Below are 20,957 nucleotides of genomic sequence, written 5' to 3' on the forward strand. Positions count from 1 at the left end.
TACATAGATTACTTCCTCCAACCCGTGGTCAAATCCACTGCTTCTTATCTAAGAGATTCTTCTGAACTTATACACCTTTCGGGCCAGATGGTAGACATTCGACCTACGGACATCCTGGTCACTATGGATGTCATAAATCTATATACTATCATTTCACATGCACATGGGGTAGAGATGGTCAAGAGAATTCTATCTGTAAATCCCCACTACAGTGGACCACCTATTGAGTTCCTTTTAGATCTGTTGGGGCTCTGTTTAGTTAAAAATTATTTTGGTTTTGAGAATGGTTTTTATCTGCAAATACTTGGCATGGCGATGGGGTCTAATATCGCCCCATCATACGCCAAAATTTATATGTCCATGTATGAACATGAACATATTCTGACAAGTGACCAGAGCCCTATCAGGTTCTATCGGCGCTACATAGATGATGTGTTCCTAGTATGGAAGGTTGATAGTGAATCTTTGATGTTATGGTTCAATCATTTAAATGCCCTGAATTCTACTGTATGGTTCAAGATGGACATTGAATATGAAAGGATACATTTTCTAGTCTTGGAGATCTACAAGAATGTGATATGTTCTGGTCTGAGACTACACACCACACTCTATAACAAATCCACTGACAAAAATTCCATACTTCACTACAATAGTTATCAGCCTAATTTAAAAAAAAAGGGGTTAGCTCCTGTCAGCTCCTGCGTGTTGTACGCAACAACACCAAGGAGGCTCACAAGAAACAACAACTTGATGTAATGGCTGAGAAATTCATCGACAGAGGCTATCCGAAACCGTTAATTACGACACAATGTGAGAAAGCACACTCACTTAGCCAGCAATCACTTAGTATTAAACCACTGAAGCCGGCTGACCAGCGGTTGAATTTCATCACCACATTCACACCAGCATCACGTATTGTCCAGAAAGCAATTAAACAACATTGGCCTATTGTATCCACTGATACCTCTCTAACGTTTGGCAACATGCCACCTCCGAGATTGGTGTACAAGAGGGCACAGAATCTGAGGGATTTATTGATGAGGACTGATCCCATCAAAAGCTATCAGAGTCAAACCTGGTTACCCCAAGGAAAAAAGGGTACTATAGATGTGGCAACTGCATTACTTGCAATGGAATGATCGTTGGCAACAAGTTCCACCACCCTCACACTAACAAGACCTTCAGTATACGTCATCGTTTGACTTGCACTTCAGATCATGTCATTTATGTCATCATTTGTCCACGTTCCATGTATTATGTGGGCAAAACTATTACCTCTTTTAGAGAGAGGTTGGCTAACCACAAAACAGCTATTAGGTTGGCACTTGAAAAAGGGTCTTCTGATCAACTGGTGGCATGCCACTTTCAACAAGCGGGACATCCCATTTCTGCCTTGAGAACAATACTCATTGATCACATCCCTAAATCCAAACGGGGGGGGCGACTGAACTAGGGCTCTATTGAAGATGGAGTCACGTTGGATTCATCGCTTGGACACTATCACTCCCAGTGGCCTGAATGTGATGATTGATTATAGCTGTTTTTACAAATGACTGTGGGCTTCCTCTCATCTGACTTATGAGCTTCTACCATCTCTCTGAGCACGCTGTTGTTAGTTGTTTGCTAGTTTGCACTAGCTAATATACGAGGATATAAGATATTGATGTAATATGTATAACCTAGCTTTTGACTCGTTTGTCTAATGATATATAGCTATTTCTGAGCTTATCGCTTATGATGTACACTATGTTATGTCTCTAGCTGTATTCCTGCTAGTATATGTTTTTAATGTTTAGGTTTTATTAGGATCTGGTACGTCTGTTTACACAGTAGTGCCATGGTTACATTGTTTACACTCAGCGGATCCGGTTATTCTGGCACAATAACATATGGCTGTTTGCTGCTATCACCTGTTGGTGATTAGAGACATTGTTCTATGGCAACAGGCACTTATACTCATTCGATTGAGTTACTGCTCCTCTCTAAGGTGCATTAGTGGTTATCTGGTTCCCGTGTGGTTGCCATGGTTACTATCCATATTTATATTGGTTGGGCTGGTGGCCCATATGTGATTGGCTAGACAATGTTGTATTATTCTAGCTTTAGGGTTTCCATGACAACCAACAGCAGGCGTGATGACGTCAATATGCATACACGCACATGGGCTTACGTGCTGTTTACCACATGGTCACCTTGGCTACGAGCAGCAGTCTATGATTGGGATGGCTAGTAATGCCATTCAGCTGTGTTTTATTTAAATTTGTTTGCGGTTTTGTGTAACGTACCAGAATTGTGGGTGGGGGTATTTAAGGAACTCTTGCTGTGTTATATTTTATGCCTGTCTGTTACGACTCGCTGCATGTGACCAAGGCTCTTTTGTGGGGCCGAAACGTTATGCTTTTGTAACAATTAAATGGTGATATATTCTCTTGTGTTTGGGATATTGTGGATTGACACCGATCCTGTCCTATAACATTACTCACTATTTAAATTCATATTGGCCGAGCACAGAGTGGTTGTGATTGCTGGTGAGTGCTGATCTGTTGTACCTATTTATATATATATATATATTATATATATTATATATTATATATATATATATATATATATAAAAGCAACAGGTATAGTGACAACCTTATCTGGATGGACTTTTGTCCTAAATATATGCAAAATATATTATTTTTAATAAGGTTACCGATGTAGCAACAATATATATTTATGTTATAATGTTACAGATATAGCAACAGATATAGCAAAACATTCCAAGCGTTCCCAGTGGTTGGCTGCGCATTTCTCCTTTTTTTATGTTGTATTTGCTCATATATTATACCACATGTTTTAATGTACTGAATAGGTATATAAGAGTTTGATGCTTGTGATATTCCCATAAGTGTGTATTGGATAAGAGATATTGAAAGCAACCACAGATATATTTGCTTATTTAAGAAAACATAAGGGTTGTTATATAATATGTTTACTTATCACATTTAAACAGATGTCTCTTTCTCTCTAGAATCTCAATATCCAACGATAGTTTATCTGAGTATAACATTGCAATAATTGATTCATTGTATGTGTAGGAGCAATCCTTTTTTGTTTTGAAAGGGGTGTAGCGCTGTGTAGTGTACCATTGCTTTCTGGTTTATTAGTTTACACTGTGTGCCTGTAGGAGAGGGCTGTTCAGATACACAGTTTAGGTACACTCCAGCAGCTTTACCTTTCTTCACATAGTGTTAGCATTAGCGCCTCCAGTTCTGCCTTTACTTTTGTAAAGGCTCTACTCCCACCAACCCTTGTTACTCATATATATTATATACACAGTGGATATAAAAAGTCTACACACCACTGTTAAAATGTCAATTTTCTGTGATGTAAAAAAATGAGACAAAGATAAATCATTTCAGAACTTTTTCCACCTTTAATGTGACCTAGTCAAAATCAAACTTTCATGATTCAGATAGGGCATGCAATTTTAAACAACTTTCCAATTGGCTTTTATCATCAAATTTGCTTTGTTCCCTTGGTGGTATTTTTGAAAAGCTAAACCTAGGTAGGCTCAAACTGATTTCTAAACCGTTGAAAACCGCCTCTTAGCTCAGAGCATTTTGAAAGTTTTTAACAGTTAGACAGTACTAGTTCCTGTGTGTCATATAGATAACATTGTGCTCACTCCCGTGTAGTTATTTAGGAGTCTGCACTGGTTGGCTAAACTGCATACCTGTCAAAAGTACTGAGATAAGGGGGCAGTCTGCAGAGGCTTAGATACAAGGTAATCACAGAAGTAAAAAGTATATTTCTATAACAGCGTTGGTTATGTAAAACTGGGGAATGGTAAATAAAGGGATTATCTATCTTTTTAAACAATAAAAATGTTGGTGTAGACTGTCCCTTTAACCTGGGTCTGTTTTCCTTAGAAAAAAGGCGCTTGAGAGGTGACATGATTACTTTATATAAATATATTCAAGTCCCATACACAGAGATGGCAGAAGCTCTTTTTATGCCAAGAAAATTGTTTGTGACAAGAGATTACAATTTAAGGTTGGAGGAAAGGAGATTTAATCTCCTTCAAAGGAAACATTTTTTCACTGTAAGAGCAATAAAATTGTGGAACTCATTACCAAAGGAGGTAGTGAATGCCAATACCCTAGATACATTTAAAAATAGTCTGGATACATTTCTGTATATAAACAAAATTCATGGATATGATTGCTAGTATTAAATGGGTCACCTTTTAGTGGGGTTAGTTAAGCCTTAACTGGAGCTTTTTGTATTTTAGATTTGTATAGGTTGAACTCGATGGACCTTCGGTCTTTTTCAACCTTATTTACTATGTTACTATGTATGTTACACCCTATTCCGTCAAGATTTGTACCGCATTTTAAAGTCCGTAGTTATGAGTTTTACACTACAACTACTACTACTGTACCATAAAACTCATAACTAAAGTGCTAAAAAGTACACTAACACCCATAAACTACCTATTAACCCCTAAACGAGGCCCTCCCGCATCGCAAACACTAAATAAAATTATTAACCCCTAATCTGCCGCTCCGGACATCGCCGCCACTAGAATAAACATATTAACTCCTAAACCGCCGCACTCCTGCCTAACAAACATTAGTTAAATATTATTAACCCCTAATCTGCCATCCCTAACATCGCTGCCACCTACCTACATTTGTTAACCCCTAATCTGCCGCCCCCAACGTCGCCGCCACTATACTATATTTATTAACCCCTAAACCTAAGTCTAATCCTAACCCTAACACCCCCTAACTTAAATATAATTAAAATAAATCTAAATAAAACCTACAATTATTACCTAAATTATTCCTAGTTAAAACTAAATATTTACCTGTAAAATAAACCCTAAGCTAGCTACAATATAACTAATAGTTACATTGTATCTAGCTTAGAGTTTATTTTTATTTTACAGGCAAGTTTGTTTTTATTTTAACTAGGTAGAATACATAGTAACATAGTAGATGAGGTTGAAAAAAGACCGAAGTCCATCGAGTTCAACCTATACAAATCTAAAATAAATACAAAAAACTCCAGTTAAGCTTAAATAATCCCACTAAAAGGTGACCCATTTAATACTAGCAATCATATCCATGAATTTTGTTTATAGACAGAAATGTATCCAAATAATTTTTAAATGTATCTAGGGAATTGGCATTCACTACCTCCTTAGGTAATGAGTTCCAAAATGTTATTGCTCTTACCTTGAAAAAACGTTTCCGTTGCAGGAGATTAAATCTCATTTCCTCCAACCTTAAATTGTGACCTCTCGTTTAGTGTATTATGAACTTGCCCCCATTACTGCCTCACTCGGTATGAATTATGTATATTTAGATTGTATATGTTTATTGTGATGGATCTCATTTGGTAAGTAAGGTCTGCAAATGCCTTCTGGATCTTACAATTGTATTTGTTACTATTTGATAAAATATATCTTTGTCACTAATCTACATGTGTGCCATTTTGTGTCAATATTTGTCTAGAGGTAACTGTGACAGACACTGGCTACCCCGACTGGGTAGCTCCTCCAAAAGGTCCTGCTCCCTCCCCAGAACTTGCAGCTGTGTAGTTGGAAAGTGTAGCTGCACCAGAAGGGTCCTTCCTATACCTGGCACATGCCACTATGTAGCGGGGAGAAGTGATCATAGCCAGAAGCCACCCTAATAACTAGACAGACTAGTATTCAGGCGAAACACGAACTGATTTTATTGGGAAACACACACTGCTTATTATCTGAACTACATTCAGAGCCTTATCTGATCCCAAGATCTCCAGCCATTCCCGCCCCTCCAGACAGTCTGGCGCCCCCATACCAGCCATAGTCCCATAGAGTCCCAGTGATAAAGAGGTGGTGGTTTCAGAGTGTCATTGGAAAATTCTCGGTCCCCAGATGCCACAGTCCAAAAAGATGCATGATCAGTTAATGGGTTCTGCAGTTACAGCCTGGGAAAGATATGGAGGTGGGGGTGAACAAAACCCCCAGTTCTCAAGTGAGCTCCCTTCTGGCAAACAACCCACCTCTGGTCCTCCCTAGGGGCTACCAATCCCCAAAAGAGCGGAGCTCTGGGGCAAGGGGCCGCTGGAGCAACCTGGGGTAAATGTTAGCGGGTGTCCGAGGTGAAGCGGCTGACTGTCAGTTCCAGGAGCCCAGCCAGCCGGAGATAGGTTAGGCAGGTATCTGGTGTGGTGCGGCCAGCCAAGAGTTCTAGGAGCCCAGCCAGTTGAGAGGGGTTTTTCCGAGTCAGGGATCAGCTCTTTTGTGAGGAGGTACAAAACAACAAAAAAATGGACAGCAAGAGTCTAGGAGATCCCACAAGCCATGAAAGGGCCAAATCTGAAGTAAAAAGGAGTTAGCCAGATAGTGGGGGGGGGGTAGACTTGGCAGTCTGTTATCCGTGACAGCTCCCCCCTTTTAGTTCAGCAGACCCGGCTAGACCCTTCGGACTCTCCCATGGAAGGTCTTGGCTGCTGGGGAGAAGGCAGGGTAGATGGTGGGGCTGCTGCAGCCCAAGGTTGGGGACCGGGTCAGATTGCCCTGCATTTCTGGGGTTCACAGGTGGGGGCTGGGGTCTCACTCCCCCCCCACTGAAAAATCCTCCTGGACAGGGAAAGGGCAGTGGTTAGCACCCACCTGCCTGGTTGCCAGCTCCCCTGCTGAATGGACCCCAGCTACTATTCCAGGGCTGTCTCCCCTGACACAGGGGACCACCTCAGCCTCTTTCAGGACCACAGGGACAAACTCCGGTCCTGCAGTATCCACAGCTACTCCAGAATAATCCAGTGGGGGTGGAGGGCAGTGATCAATCCCATTCTCAGGGCTCTGCTCCGGCCCTTCTGCTGTGGGGATGTCAGGGGCACCCTTGGTCACCTCCCCAGCCACTGGAACCCTAAGCCTGCCCCATGGTCCTCCTCCTCCTGGTGTCTCTGGAAACTCAGGGAAACGGGGCAACTCAGACCCCAGGGCAACAGCCCTCCACACGTTCCTGGGGCACCCACCTCCCAAAAGACAGAATCCTTTCAAGTTCCAGGGTCCATAGTCGGTGGGGAGGAGGCTGGCCTGAGTATCTCTCTGAAAATAACAGAGGCTTCTGTAACATCTTGCCCACTGGTGTGGCTTTGAGATAGCTGGATGGCCCAGCCCCAAACTCCCTTCCACTTTGGTTGTTTGACACTGCCGCCAGGGGGGTGATGATGCTGACCCTTTTTTCCTGGATTACGCCAAGCCGCTGGGGAGATAGACCGGCTGTCTTCTCTCCCTGCAAGGGGTTCTGCTGCTGGGGAGAGAGACCGACTGTTTCTACTTCCAAGAAGGGGTTCTGTCGCTGGGGAGGGAGGTCGGCTTCCTCCGCTCCCTAGTTATGGCTCTGCCACTGGGGAGAGAGACCGGCTGTCTCCTCTCCCTGGCTCTGCCGCTGGGGAGAGAAACCGACTGTCTCCTCTCCCTGGAAGGGGTTCTGTCGCTGGGGAGGGAGGTCAATCCCTCCGCTACCTGGGGATGGCTCTGCCGCTGGGGAGAGAGACCAGCTGTCTCCTCTCCCTGGCTCTGCCGCTGGGGAGAGAGACGGCAGTCTCCTCTCCCTAGCTCTGCTGCTGGGGAGAGAGATGGCTGTCTCCTCTCCCTGGCTCTGTGCTGGGGATAGAGACCGGCTCTCTCCTCTCCCTGGCTCTGCCGCTGGAGAGAGGGGTCCACTCCCTTGTTTCCTGGAGCTGCTGCAGGTGCTGGGCAGAGGCCAGAGGTGCTCTTGTCAAAGACCCTAAGCTCGGGCCCAGGCTGCTGATCGAAATCTAGTAGCTCCTGGTAGCTCATTCCTGGTTGACACTCCACTGAGGAAAATTCCCATAAATCCTCGATTGCTGCACCAAAGCTCCCTGCAGAATTTGTGGCATACTGCTGAACAAGTTCTAGCAGCCTCTTGTATGCCTTTTCCATTTCCTATTCCTGGAGACCTATAAAATCCAGATCGGCTTGTAGCCAGGGTACAACCCAAGAGATCCAGCAGTCCCTCTCGGTACTTGCAAATTTGCTCCAGTCTCTGGTCCCTCTCTCTCCCAAAGTGTGGGTCCTCTGTCATTTTTTCAAATAGTAATCCAGGGCTGCTGAAGCCCTGTAGCTGTCATCCATCTCAGTCTGGACCAGTCCATCTAATTCAGATAGCCATTCCTTCCTGTGCTGCTCTCCCAGGGAAGGCACTTGTAAGTCCCACTGGAGCAACTACATTTCCTCACTAGTGGGGAGGGTTATTACCCGATAGCCCTGCTCTTCTTGAAGAGACTCCATCCAGAGTTGCCAGTGGATAATGTTCCTCTCTTCCAGCACGTCCTGTTCAGAACCAGGATCGTCCAGCAGGGCCAGCGCCTCTTGCATTCTCCATCGGAACTCGGCTTCCATGGTTCCCGGCTACTGTGGAACTTCTCTGTCGGCAGGAACCGTGTGGAAAAAGCAGATCCCACCGCTGCCACCAATGTGATGGACACCGGCTACCCCGACTGGGTAGCTCCACCAAAAGGTCCTGTTTCCTCCCCGGAACCTGTAGCTGTGTAGTTGGAAAGTGTAGCGCCGCCAGAAGGGTACTTCCTATACATGGGAGCCATAGTACCATAGAGTCCCAGTGATAAAGAGGTGGCAGTTTTGGGGTGATCCTGGGGGGGCACTTACAGGGTGTCAAAGGAAAGCTCTTGGTCCCCAGATGCCACAGTCCAAAAAGCGGCATGATCCGTTACTGGGGACCGGAGTTACAGCCTGGGAAAGATATGGGGGTGTCCAAAACCCCTGGTTCCCAAGGGAGTTCCCTTCTGGCAATCAACCCACCTCTGGTTCTCCCTAGGGGTTACCAATTACCAAAAGAGTGGAGCTCTTGGGCAAGGGGCCACTGGAGCAACCTGGGGTAAATGATAGCGGGTGTCCGGGGTGATGCGGCCGTTCGGCAGTTCCAGGAGCCCGGCCAGCCAGAGAGGGGTTAGGCGGGTATCCTGTGTGGTGCGGCCGGCCGGCAGTTCCAGGAGCCCGGTCAGTCGAGAGGAGTTTTTCCGGTCAGGGATCAGCTCCTTTGTGAGGAAGTACAAACAAAAAAACAATAGACAGCAAGAGTCTGGGAGATCCCGCTAGCCATGAAAGGGACAAATATGAAGTAAAAAGGAGTTAGCCAGGCAGTAGGGGGGGTGGGGGTAGACTTGGCAGTCTGGTATCTTATAGAGACCTTAACGCCCATCTTGCTGCACATGCTACTACAGAGAGATTCAAGCACCCTTTTTTCAGGAATTTTATTGGATTAGGATGTTTTTAAATAAACTCACAAGATTACCGTTTGTTATGCCTGATGAAATGGCTGTTTTTAGCTGAAAAACATGTTGCATAAATTGGGGAACCATCTGTGCCCCCAAGAACACTTTTAATAAATTAGGATTTTAAGTAGTGAGTCTGAGCTCATTAAATACAGCGCTTTCTGTTTCTTGGATCCATTTAAAAGATCTTCGATAAGTCTAGTTCTAGTCCATGGTGAGGAAAGAGAGAGATTTGGGAACAAGTAAAAGAAGAAAAATAGCATGAATAGAAGAAAGCACAAATCTACCATAAAATATCATACCTTACGAACTTCAGAACTTTTGGGCTCCGTAGTCCAAGTTATAATCCGAGAAACAGCAAGTCGGGTTTCACTTGAGTTCACAAAGTCTGTAGGGTCCATTTGTTGTGCAAGAGTCTCTATATACTTGAGAATTGCAATTTTAACCTATAAAGAGGAATAATATTGGGACAAAAATAAAATCTTACTTAATAAAGAAAAACATAGAAACAACAAACGTTACTTTTATTTCACTAGAAAGAAGAATGTTTGCATATTGTATTAAGAATAGCCTTACTTTTTCTATTGTGTTTTAGGCCCATATTTATGAGGTTTTCAGTAAGTAGAATCCCCGAGTTGGGAACAGACACTATGAGGTTTGTGGCTTCCAAATAGTGCATTTAGCATGTGACACAAATTCCAAAGATAGTTCTTTGTTTTATTTTATTCAGTTAAATTAGTATTGCCTAAACTGTTCTTAAAAAGACTGAGATATTGTGTTTTCACAATAAAAAAAAATATCTGAGCTTTAACAGAAAAATAGAGGTCATATATATGATTTGCTGAATCAAACATTTACTTTTTATCGATAACATGTTGGCACTGTCCTGTGCCTCCTTTATCAGGCACTAATTTTTCCATTTTTTTTTTACTTTATACTTTCTCACTATTGTTTGTTATTCTGATCATGAGCCTTGCACTCTGTTGATTTTTTTTTTTTAATAATTTTTTATTGAGGTTTTATTGATCGCCTTGTAAAATCAAGGACATATATAGCATTGGTTAAGGTACATTGACATTTGTAGGAAAAATGAAAAAAAAAAAAACACAACAATGCATAACAAAAGATAGTCTTCTTAAACCTCTATTTTATAATAATATAGCTTAGTTGGCTTACTAATTGGGTGGCCACTTTTGGGTCAAATGGTCGCGAAAACTGAGAGACATATGATAGTCAGATGAGCAGCCACTTTTGGGCTTTATAATTATATTAAATAGAAGATAGTCCCCACATCCACAGGGAAAGTACTCTATGACCTTCTAATTCAAAAGTAACAGGGTGTGGAGAGTTAGCTCTCGTGATGGCCATACTTAGACCAAAGTATAAGGGGGGGAGAAATCAGCAGGCGAGAGCCGCTCAGAGTATAAAGTATGATGGGGGTGGATGATGGGGGGCAGGGCCTTCTATACTAGAACAGAAAAGGGGTCAGGGAAGTGGAAAATAATTAGATGGTATGCATAGAGGGTTAGTTATATTTAATGATAGGTATCCATGGCAGGGTATAAAGACCTTAGTGTTGCACAACACATGACCTAGTCTAAGTGCTCAATCAGGGCAGGAACTAGTATCAGACAGTAAGGGAAAATATGTTGCTTACTACCATTATTTAAACAAAATACATAGTCATAACAATAGTAATAAAACATTGAAATAAAACTAGACTGTCGCCAAATAAGTATAGGAGATATAGGCAAAATATTATAAATATCCAGAATTTTTTTTGGTAGTGGCATATATACTGTATTGAAGCTTTGAATAATGGTAAACAATACACCTTGTGGACAAGATAAATATTCCCATAGATAGTCAGCAGTTTTAAATGAATGAATATGTAGCTCACCAGTAACTCATGCCAGGATATGAGAAGAGGGAGGTACTAAGTATGATGTTATAGTATACAATAAAGCCTACCGTGTCTCGTTAGTGAAACTGGCCAATGGTATATTAGTCATATCAGCAATGCGTCGCTACCTATACATGGAAAATAGCAACAATGACACAATAACAGAAATAACATAACATTGTATATGGGTATTTAGTAGCGATATGGGCACCGAGGGGCAGTAGAAAGCATTATCCCTCTGGCAACTAGACTTGTTGTTGATCTATGAAGAATACAGGTACATACTATATATGGCCTGCTATCTAAACGTAAGCGTATTCCATGAGTAAGAATTGACCCCTCTCTAGCTTCAAATAGTACAAATCATATAATTAGAACCTGATAAGGGGTGGTGGATGAAATTGTTTTAGCTATGATTAGTTATTTTTAGGCAGGTAAACACCATGGGTAGTCCGGGAAATATACATTCACTCTCTTGACTTGATGTATCAGTGAGGCAATATGGGTCTTAGCATGGTCTCAGGCTTGAAGAAGGAATACGTATGATGTCTTAACAGATAGTAAGTATACATAATGACCTAGAGAATAGCATGAATGAAATGGTGCCTAGATTAACATCTTATAACACACTCACAAGGAACTGTTTCGGCCGCCAACAACACCCCACCAACATGAAACAATTTGGCACCGGCTAGTCAGATGTCACCCACCTTAGTAACTAGAGGCTATCTGTCAAGACAATAGTCACTATAACCCAGCTGTGAATTATACAAGCAAGCCATATCACACTATTTACTCTGAATTCTAGCTGTAGAACCTACCTGCTAAGTGAATATGAACTAAAATATTAAGTGAACATTAAGATTACCCACTTTGTACACAGGCAAATATAAAGTTTAACAGAGATTACCAATAGATCTAGATGACAAAAAACTTGTTTACATATGGCTGGTTATTTACCCTCTATATAGGATCAATTTTAGGAGGCATAAATATAAAGGAGGCACATCTCAAGGACATTTCCCTTCATGTACTGTGCAAACCATGTTATAAGGAGTGAAAAGCGATCAAGTTTCAAATTTGCTATCATAATCAATAAATATCATTGACCCCTTCATATACTAACAGGTGCGGTAAGGGAGCAAAAGAAACAACAAGTGCTGTCCATTTAGACTATGCTAAAGTTTTGTCAAGTAAACATGTAATAACAAAGTCTATAACACCAAGCTGATAAATTATAATAATGAAGATGTATATAGAGGATTCAACCTGCTCCGACTAAACTATGCAATTAACTGTAATGCAGGAGAGAATGAATATCAGACATAACTGTCATAGTCAGTAAAATCAAATACTATTTTCCCTTTCTTAGTGTGCCTGTACCCTGTACTCTAAATGGAGCCTAAGGGCAAAGAGGAGGCATTTGTTCTGTAGGGGTGAAGAGTATCCTAAGGATGCATATGATTAGTGACTAGGTGGGGTTTAAGGAAACGTAATAAGTACTAAATTGAGATAACCAGGTTACTGCAATGTAGTGCCCATAGGATATATTATGAATAGAAGGTCGCAAGAAATGGAGTTCTCTTGTTATTTTAAAACATATTGGGTAGCTCTCTTCCAGATGAGTATTTTTGTAACAAAAGGTGTGAGATAATATCTGAGTTTACAAGAGCAGGAACCATTTCACTATAGGTATACAAAAACCAACAGAGCTCTAGAGGGTGTTATAAGCTAGTAATCGGTAAAAACATAGTACCATATAGTAGTGTAGTGAGAGCTGAATATTCATACATGTAAACCTTGGGATGTCCTTAAACCAGGTATAATAGGGGGAGTTTAGATTTAGGCAGCCTAGGAGACAGGTAAAAAAGGAAGGATAAGGACCCTATGCAAACAAACATCAAATGACCCATAGAACTAGGGCATAATAAATCCCCTCTAAATGTAGACAACAAATGTACAGAATAGCATATAACAAGAATGAGAGTAAATCTCAGGCTATCAGCGATCATCATCAAGTAATAATGTCCTCCTTAAACTGTCCTCAGAAGAATATGTGGAGCATTCCAGAGCCATGGATGCCTTAGAACAAGGCGTCCCACGGAGTGTACATATCACAACTAGCGATTGTGTGATTTTCCAGGAGAGAAAGCCGGTTGTAAATTGGCCCTGCATTTGATAGGTCTGAGCTCCACGCCGCAGACAGCAACACAGGTTTCTCCCAAAGGACTATCAGTGTATTTGTTACCTCCCTTATGACCAAGAAAGGCTTAGATGATCCAAGCATTATGTAGGGCAGGAGCTGAGTGAATACTATTTTGGGCCGTGGGAAGTTTCTAGTTGTTCGGCTACTCCTTTTTGTCTCTGTCGGAGGTGATGCACATCTTATAGTTGCAGTATAGTTAGAAAAACCTAGTGAAGAAGATCAGATTCCAAAGGGAATACCGGAGCTCCATTAAAATGTGTCCTTCTATTATGGTAGTTGGCTCCGCCCCCCCCCTGTTGATTTTTATTGTGCTTGCAACCACAAAAGTGCCAAATGTAAAAACATATTTGTAACACACTCCGTTAAGCAATTACAATTTTTGAACATTGAAAGTAAGAGTGTTATAAGGAGCACAAGGAAAGACTCATATGTTAAGTATAAAGAAGGTTTCTATTCAATGGGACAGTAAATGTAAAAAATAAGTTACATAATTCTGCACATATCTTAGCAACACATTGAAAAACCAAAGATTTAAGAGATTTTATCCCGCAAAGTTACTCTTACCTCGTTCCCTCTCCAGGTACTTCTAATCAGTTCTTCTTTTCAAAAGTGCTTCACGGGAGCGCTGTTTAATCACAACGCGCCTGATTGTGCTATTGAGCTAAACGTAGCACGCTCCCACTCTAGTCTGGTAGCGGGAGCGAGATACATTTAGTTCAATAGAGCTATTGGGCTCGCTCTGATTAGACAGCGTGCCTATGAAGCACTTTTGAAAACAAGACCTGATTATTAAAGACTGGAGAAGAAATGAGGTAAGAGTAAATTTCAGGAATAAAATCTCTTAAATCTTTGGTTTTTCAATCTGTTGCGAATTATGTAACATTATTTTTTACATTTACTGTCCCTTTATTATCTATAATTTGACAGTTTTGCTGCTATTAATTGAAACACCTAAATTTCAATTAAATTGGCCAAGAAGATTTAAGTTATTTATGCAGAAAAAAAGCTGTTTTTCAGAAAAATTCTATTGACCCTTGATCATCCCAAGGCTTATTCGACATTTTATTCCATTCCAAAACAATGGACATTAATTGACCCCCCCTTTGTGACTATAAAACCACAACACTTCTGGGAAGTCTTTCCACAACATTTTAGAGTGTGTCTGTGGGAATTTGTCTATGGTTAAACACTGATATTCGACAAGAAGGTCTGAATTTGTAATCAGCATTCTAATTCATTGCAAAGGTTTTTAATGGGATTGAGATCAGGCCACTTGAGATAATCCACACCAAACAAAACCATGTTTTCAAGTATCACGTGTTGTGCACAGTGGAACAATCATGCTGTAACAGAAAAGCCCAAACTGTTGCCCCAAAATTGGAAGCAGCCAATAGTCTAAAATGTCTTTGTATCTAAGTACCATTAAGATGAACCTTAACTGGAACTAATGGGCCTAGCCCAAACCCTGCAATACAGCTCCAAAACATTATTCCTCCTCCACCAAGGAGGCACTATTTAGATTTTTCCTGGAATCCGCCACAATCACATTCTTCCATCAGACTGCCAGTTAGTGAAGTGTGATTAATCACTCCAGAGAACACATTTCCTCTACTCATGAATCCAGTGGAGGCATGCTTTACACTAATCCAGCCAACACTTGGCATTATGCATGTTGATGAGGCTTGTGTAAAGCTTCTGAGGTGTTGCTTCCAAAGGCAGTTTTGAACTCTGTAGTGCATAATGCAACAGATGATAGATGATTTGTACTCGCCACACACTTTATCACCTGGTGGCTTTATCACCTGGTGGCCTTGCTCTTTGTGTTTGTGTAGTCTACCACTTTGTGGCTGGGCTGTTGTTGCTCCAAGCTCCTTCCGCTTCAAAATAATAGCACTTACAATTAACCAGGGCAGATATAGTAGGGCAGAAATTTCAAGAACTGACTTGTTGCATGCGTTGCATCTTCTGAAAGTGCCACGTTTAAAGTCACTGAGCTCTTAAGTACAACCCATTTTACTCCAAAGTTAGCCTATGGAGACTTCATGGCTATGTTCTGTGTGGCTGAAACATCTGAGCTAAAAATTTGGTAGCGGCGTCCACATACTCAGTGTAACTGGGATTTTTAGAGGGTATTACATTTAGCTATGTCAGATGCATTTTAATAAAATTTCATTCAGATTAGCTTTTGTTTGGAACAGCCCAAGGTGCAGGTTGTAAAGTTATGTCACCAGCTAACACGCTCAGTAGAGTTTTTCTTCTCCAGCACATTATCAATCCAACTGCACTGCAGGGGTTTGTTAGGAGGGGGAGTCTATTCTGTGTTTGCTTTCTCTGGACTATTAAGGGCCTGATTCTTAAAAATGCACAGCCTGGAGAGAAATTATAGTGCAAACTTTACAGGGACAAGAGTCCAACAAAAGGGACATAATACCCATATGCTAAATCACTTGAAAGTGATATAGCATAGCTGTGAAAATGTAACAAGAAAAAATCACCTTAATATCCCTATGTAAAAAAGTAAGATATTCTACCTCAAAATGTCTTCAGCTTACCAGAGTTCTCTTTGATCCAGAGCTACTCAGCAGCCAATCAGCTTAATCAAAATTCACACTTTGCTTTACTGTAATTTTGTGTGATTTCATTGAAATCCTTGCAAAATGTTATACTAAACTTCCTTAAACCGAGGAAGTAAATAAACCAAAATTCCTGGGACTAGCGTCCTAATTGATTGCTTAAAGTCCAATTAAAATTAAATATGGCTACTGAGGAAATTTTGAGGTAAAGTAACTTCATTTTTTAAATAGAAATGTTCATGCAATATTTTCTAGTTAACTTTTTACAGATATGCTGCAACACTTTCAAGTGATTCAACGTATGTTTACCATGTTCTCTAAAAAAAAAAGTGCAGACCCTGGAAAGCTGCCTCCCAAATAAAGTAATGAGGTTATCTGAGATCAATAATCTCAAGGGGAGTGTGAGGTTTACATGGGAGCACCTGGCACTGATAACATTTCTTAGTTTGCAACAAATACAAATGAACTCTTAACCTCTTGCAACAAATGAACGTAGGAACTACATCACGCAATACTTTACCCAGCATACTGTTTTGACATAGTACCTACTTCCAACGCTGTGTTGCAGCTTTGGGCAGAAAACACCTGCCTTTATATGCTAAGGAAGCACTGACCATGCTCTATTACCATATGAAAGCAGATTCAATACAGACAGTGACACAGACAGTGTCCGTGAGAGGGACAGATGGAGGTGGGTGGGTGGCCAATCACTGGAGGGGGGGAGTTAGCGGCAGGTCCCTTTGATAAAGTAAAATAATATTTTGGGAGTGAAGAGGTAGTAATGGGTCCCTACACTACAGAAAATGGTTGGAGGGGGAGGTGGATCCCTACACTACAAAAAATAAAGCTGATCGCTTGGAGGGGGTCAGGGAGGTGGGATCTCAAGGGTAAGGGTAATCCCTTAACAGCTGATTAACTCCTTCACCGCCGGGAATTTCAGAAGAGCTGCAAATAGTGGCCTTCTAATGGTCAAAATTCAAATACAAAGCAATTTCTGAAAAAAAGGGAATACTAAAGAAGTTTTTTCATACCTTTTTATGAATAGCTAAAAACTGTATGACCACTATGAATATCTATTTTAATCTGAAACATACTGAGCTCTATTTTTGTCTTTCTTAGTCATAATTATTTTTTTAAATTAAATTTTCATATCACTCCGGTAAGGTCTCTTGTTTGACTCTTGGGTGAATCAGCTAACATCAGATATTGATATCCATCTTTCTGTTTGGTATGACATTCATTTTTTTAACTACCCATATAAATGATAACTTAAAAAATGTTATGGCCATAATCATCCCTGAGACACATACATTAGATATGTACACTAATTAACTCTTCAATTTAAAAAGGTTTCCCTTTAAATGTGTATGCTCAAGGTCTTGGAAGAATTTAGCAGGTGGATTGCAGAGTATCCATTTTTTTCTTTCATACCAATACATCTGAACCTCTAAATACAACCTCTGTTGATATTGTAAAGAAGTGCTTCACAATTTAAGTCTAAACCCACTACTTTGACCAAACTGAGTGAATGAACTAAGGAAAAGAAGAAAACCCAGCGCAACATTTTTAATCTCAAAGTATAATGACTCAATTTTGTGTGCATCAAATGTCTCACTCATCTACAGATACACATGCTATTATTAACACAAAAAAGGTTGCAACTATTTGCAGAAACATCTCAAATGTGTCAAACAATGTGCATAATACAATATGTCAATGTAAAACATAAGAACATAAAAATACAAAAGTGATATAAAGGCAAATATTGATCAATAACCTAATAGTAACCAAACAATAAGGAACATAAAAGCCTGGTCTTGCGAAAGGCTGTTTATCATGTTAGATCACTGGTTTACAAACCTGTCCTCCGGCCTCCCTAACAGGCCACATTTTGAAAATATCTGGAGCACAGGTGAAATAATCAGCTGATTAGTAAACATTGTTATTTTACCTGCTCTCACCCAAGGTAATCCTGGAAACCTGGCCTGTTGGGGAGGCCTGAGGACAGGTTTGAAAACCAGTGCGTTAGATCATCTACATACAGGTATATTTTGGATAAACCACATGTGAAATCTAAATCCATCAAAGAATAATGGAATTCTGTCCGATATACTACCTTGCTTGCTTGTCCACAACTGTTCTGAATCAAGGTAGTCAGAAATGGCTGGAACCCTAAAAACACACACACAGCCCATAAGTCCCTGGAAAAACCAGGTAATATTCAACTGTAGGCCAGGTGGTGTAAAAAAAAACTTAACACATGTAGCATATCTGCAGCCTTTTACTGCCTGACTCAAAATAGATAGAAATAGAAATTAATCTGAAAAGAAAGGGCCTAAGAAAATAAAGGATTATAAAGAAGTCTAGGAATATTTCTAACACTCCAAGAAGGGACAAGATAGTATAGCCCACTAGCACCTGAATATTTATGTCACCATGTGAGAAAAAATTGTATATTATTTATATATGTATATATTAGGTAAAGTAGACACTAGATAACACATTAATTGATTTGTGTGGTTGTAAAGCAGGCAACAAACCTTTCAAAGAATTGAATCAGTGAGGCCCCAAAGAAATGGAATAAACAAGAAATGGATTTGGTGTACTGTATCAGGCTTCACATTAGCTAATACATGTAGTAAAATTTAAACACTGAATAAACACATGCTTAAAACATTTCTTGCAAAACAAAATAAAACATAAATATGTGGTGGTGGTTGTGAATAAGATAAAATAATAAGTAAAAAAAAAAAAAAAGGCAATGAAAATGAAACAATTTAAAAGCATCTGAACTCCAAAAAGCTGACTTTGCTTAGCTTCCACTATTTTAAACACAAGTAAAATAAGAACAAATAAAAGGATAAACATTATGAGCTAGATTACAAGTGGTGCGCTATTTAGCACTTTCGCTCAAGAGTTAACAACACCAGAAGTAATCTAACTTGCACACGTATTACAAGTTGAAAGTAAAATGTTTGCGCGTGAGCGAAACCCGACACGCGCTAACCAAAGGACTTCAGATTTCGCGACCATGCTAATGGAGTCGCCCCATAGACTTCAATGAAGAGCGTACACTTATCATTTATGCTTACCCGACAGAAGTTAGTAATATTTCGCATTCCAATGTATATTAATATAACCATGTTGGTTATGCAAAACTGGGGAATGTGTATTAAAGGAATTATCTATCTTCTATCTAAAAATTCTGAAGTAGACTGTCTCTTTAATGTAAAATATAAATCTATATCTATCTATCTATCTATCTATCTATCTATCTATCTATATATCCCTATATATAGGTATAGATATATAGGTATATAAATAAATATATACAGTACTGTGCAAAAGTCTAAAGGCCACCATTAGATTTGTTGTTTTAGTAATTGTATAATGACCATATATAATTATTGCTCAGTCTCTTTATTAGACTACAACCAGAAAATACAGAATATTTGTATGCAGTATTAAAAAAACAGGGAAAAAAAATCTGAAAAACAGCTTCTATAGGCTAAAGTGGCAAGTATTTAGTGTGCCCTCCCCTTACACTTGAGCAATAGCAGGAACCTGGCTCTAGTAAACCTAAATGGAATGGAACCTTAATTAATGTCATACTAACTTCATGTCAAAATGACTGCTGTGAAAAAGGTCTATTGCACCAAGTTTCTGCAAGACATGCTTGAGCATTACATACATATGTTGTATGAGTTTAATTCATTGGAAGCTTGCTAATAAGACAAACTTTCAATCACATCATTCCATTAAAAATGCCAAAGATCATAGAGTTTGACAGAGATAAAATCATACTTTTGCATTAGCAAATGCCACTCTCAAAGGGAAATCAGCAAACAAATTCAAGTTGTGGTATTCAAGCTGACATTTGAAGAATCAGAATAGGTCAAGGTCAAAAAAAGGATTGGAAGGCCAAGAAAACTTTCAAAATCTGATGAGAAGCTTCTCAGAATTTATTTTTTGAGAGCCCGTAAGAAGTCAAGCAAGGACCTGGCTCAGCATCTGGCAGCTTCATCAGGATGCCAAACTGACCCTTTTACAGTCCAAAGAAGCTTGATCAGGAATGGTCTTTGGGGAATGGCAGCAGCCAAGAAACCACTTTTTTGTGGAAGGAGAACAGGGTGAAAAGGCTAAGATATGCTAAAATTCTCAAAGATTGGAATGAAGATCAGTGGAAAATAGTATTACAGAGTAACAAATCAAATTTTAACATTTTTGGGTCCAATCGTCGACAATATGTAAGAAGAAGAGTTGGAGAGAGAAGGAAGAATGAGTGCTTGCCGCCTACAATGAAACATGGTGGTGGGTCTGTCCTGGTTTGGCTACATCGTCCGAATTGAGGGGATCATGAATGCTGAAAAGTAGAGGCAAGTTTTAATTCATCATTCCATTCCATCTGGAAAGCGACTGATTGGGAATGGTTTTATTTTTCAGCATGATAACTATCCCAAGCACACACTTAATGCAGTGAAATCATATTTGGAAATAAAAACTGGTTATAAGACACTGACAGTCATGGAGTGGTCTGGACTCCAGACCTGAATATTATAGAGGCAGTATGGGATCACCTGGACAGATAAATAAATAAAAGACAACCTAAATCTAAAGAAGAACACTGTGACCTGCTGGAAGAAGCCTGGTATAATATACCAGAAGATTACTTCAGAAAACTGCAGGACAGTCTCCCCAAAAGAGTTCAAGATGTGCTTAGTGCCAATGGACCTCACACTAAATACTGAGTTTTGCCTGAAGAAGCCATTTTGTTCTGAAAATTGTGTTTTTGTATATTTTGTGTACATATTTCCTGTATTTTCTGTTTGAATCTAATAAAGAATAATATATATATATATATATATATATATATATATATATATATATATATATATATATATATATATATATACATACAAAAAAATAACATTGTCCTGTTTGTGATGAACAATGGAATGTGAAATATTTTCAG

The 20,957-nt window shown here is 40.0% G+C and overlaps 1 protein-coding gene across 1 annotated transcript in view; it reads right to left on the bottom strand.

Annotated features, from left to right (window-relative positions):
* The window catches only part of LOC128661553 (CLIP-associating protein 2-like), an 898,219-nt gene that overhangs the window by 141,853 nt on the left and 735,409 nt on the right, over positions 1–20,957 (bottom strand). The window contains exons 22-23 of the mRNA XM_053715796.1: positions 9,606–9,749; positions 6,657–7,090 (exon numbers count right to left, since the gene is read on the bottom strand). Of these exons, the coding sequence (XP_053571771.1) occupies positions 6,657–7,090; positions 9,606–9,749 (578 nt within the window). The remainder of the gene's footprint in view (positions 1–6,656; positions 7,091–9,605; positions 9,750–20,957) is intronic.

The sequence above is a fragment of the Bombina bombina genome, chromosome 5 (genome assembly GCF_027579735.1).
Source record: "Bombina bombina isolate aBomBom1 chromosome 5, aBomBom1.pri, whole genome shotgun sequence".
In the NCBI taxonomy this organism is placed as follows: domain Eukaryota; kingdom Metazoa; phylum Chordata; class Amphibia; order Anura; family Bombinatoridae; genus Bombina; species Bombina bombina.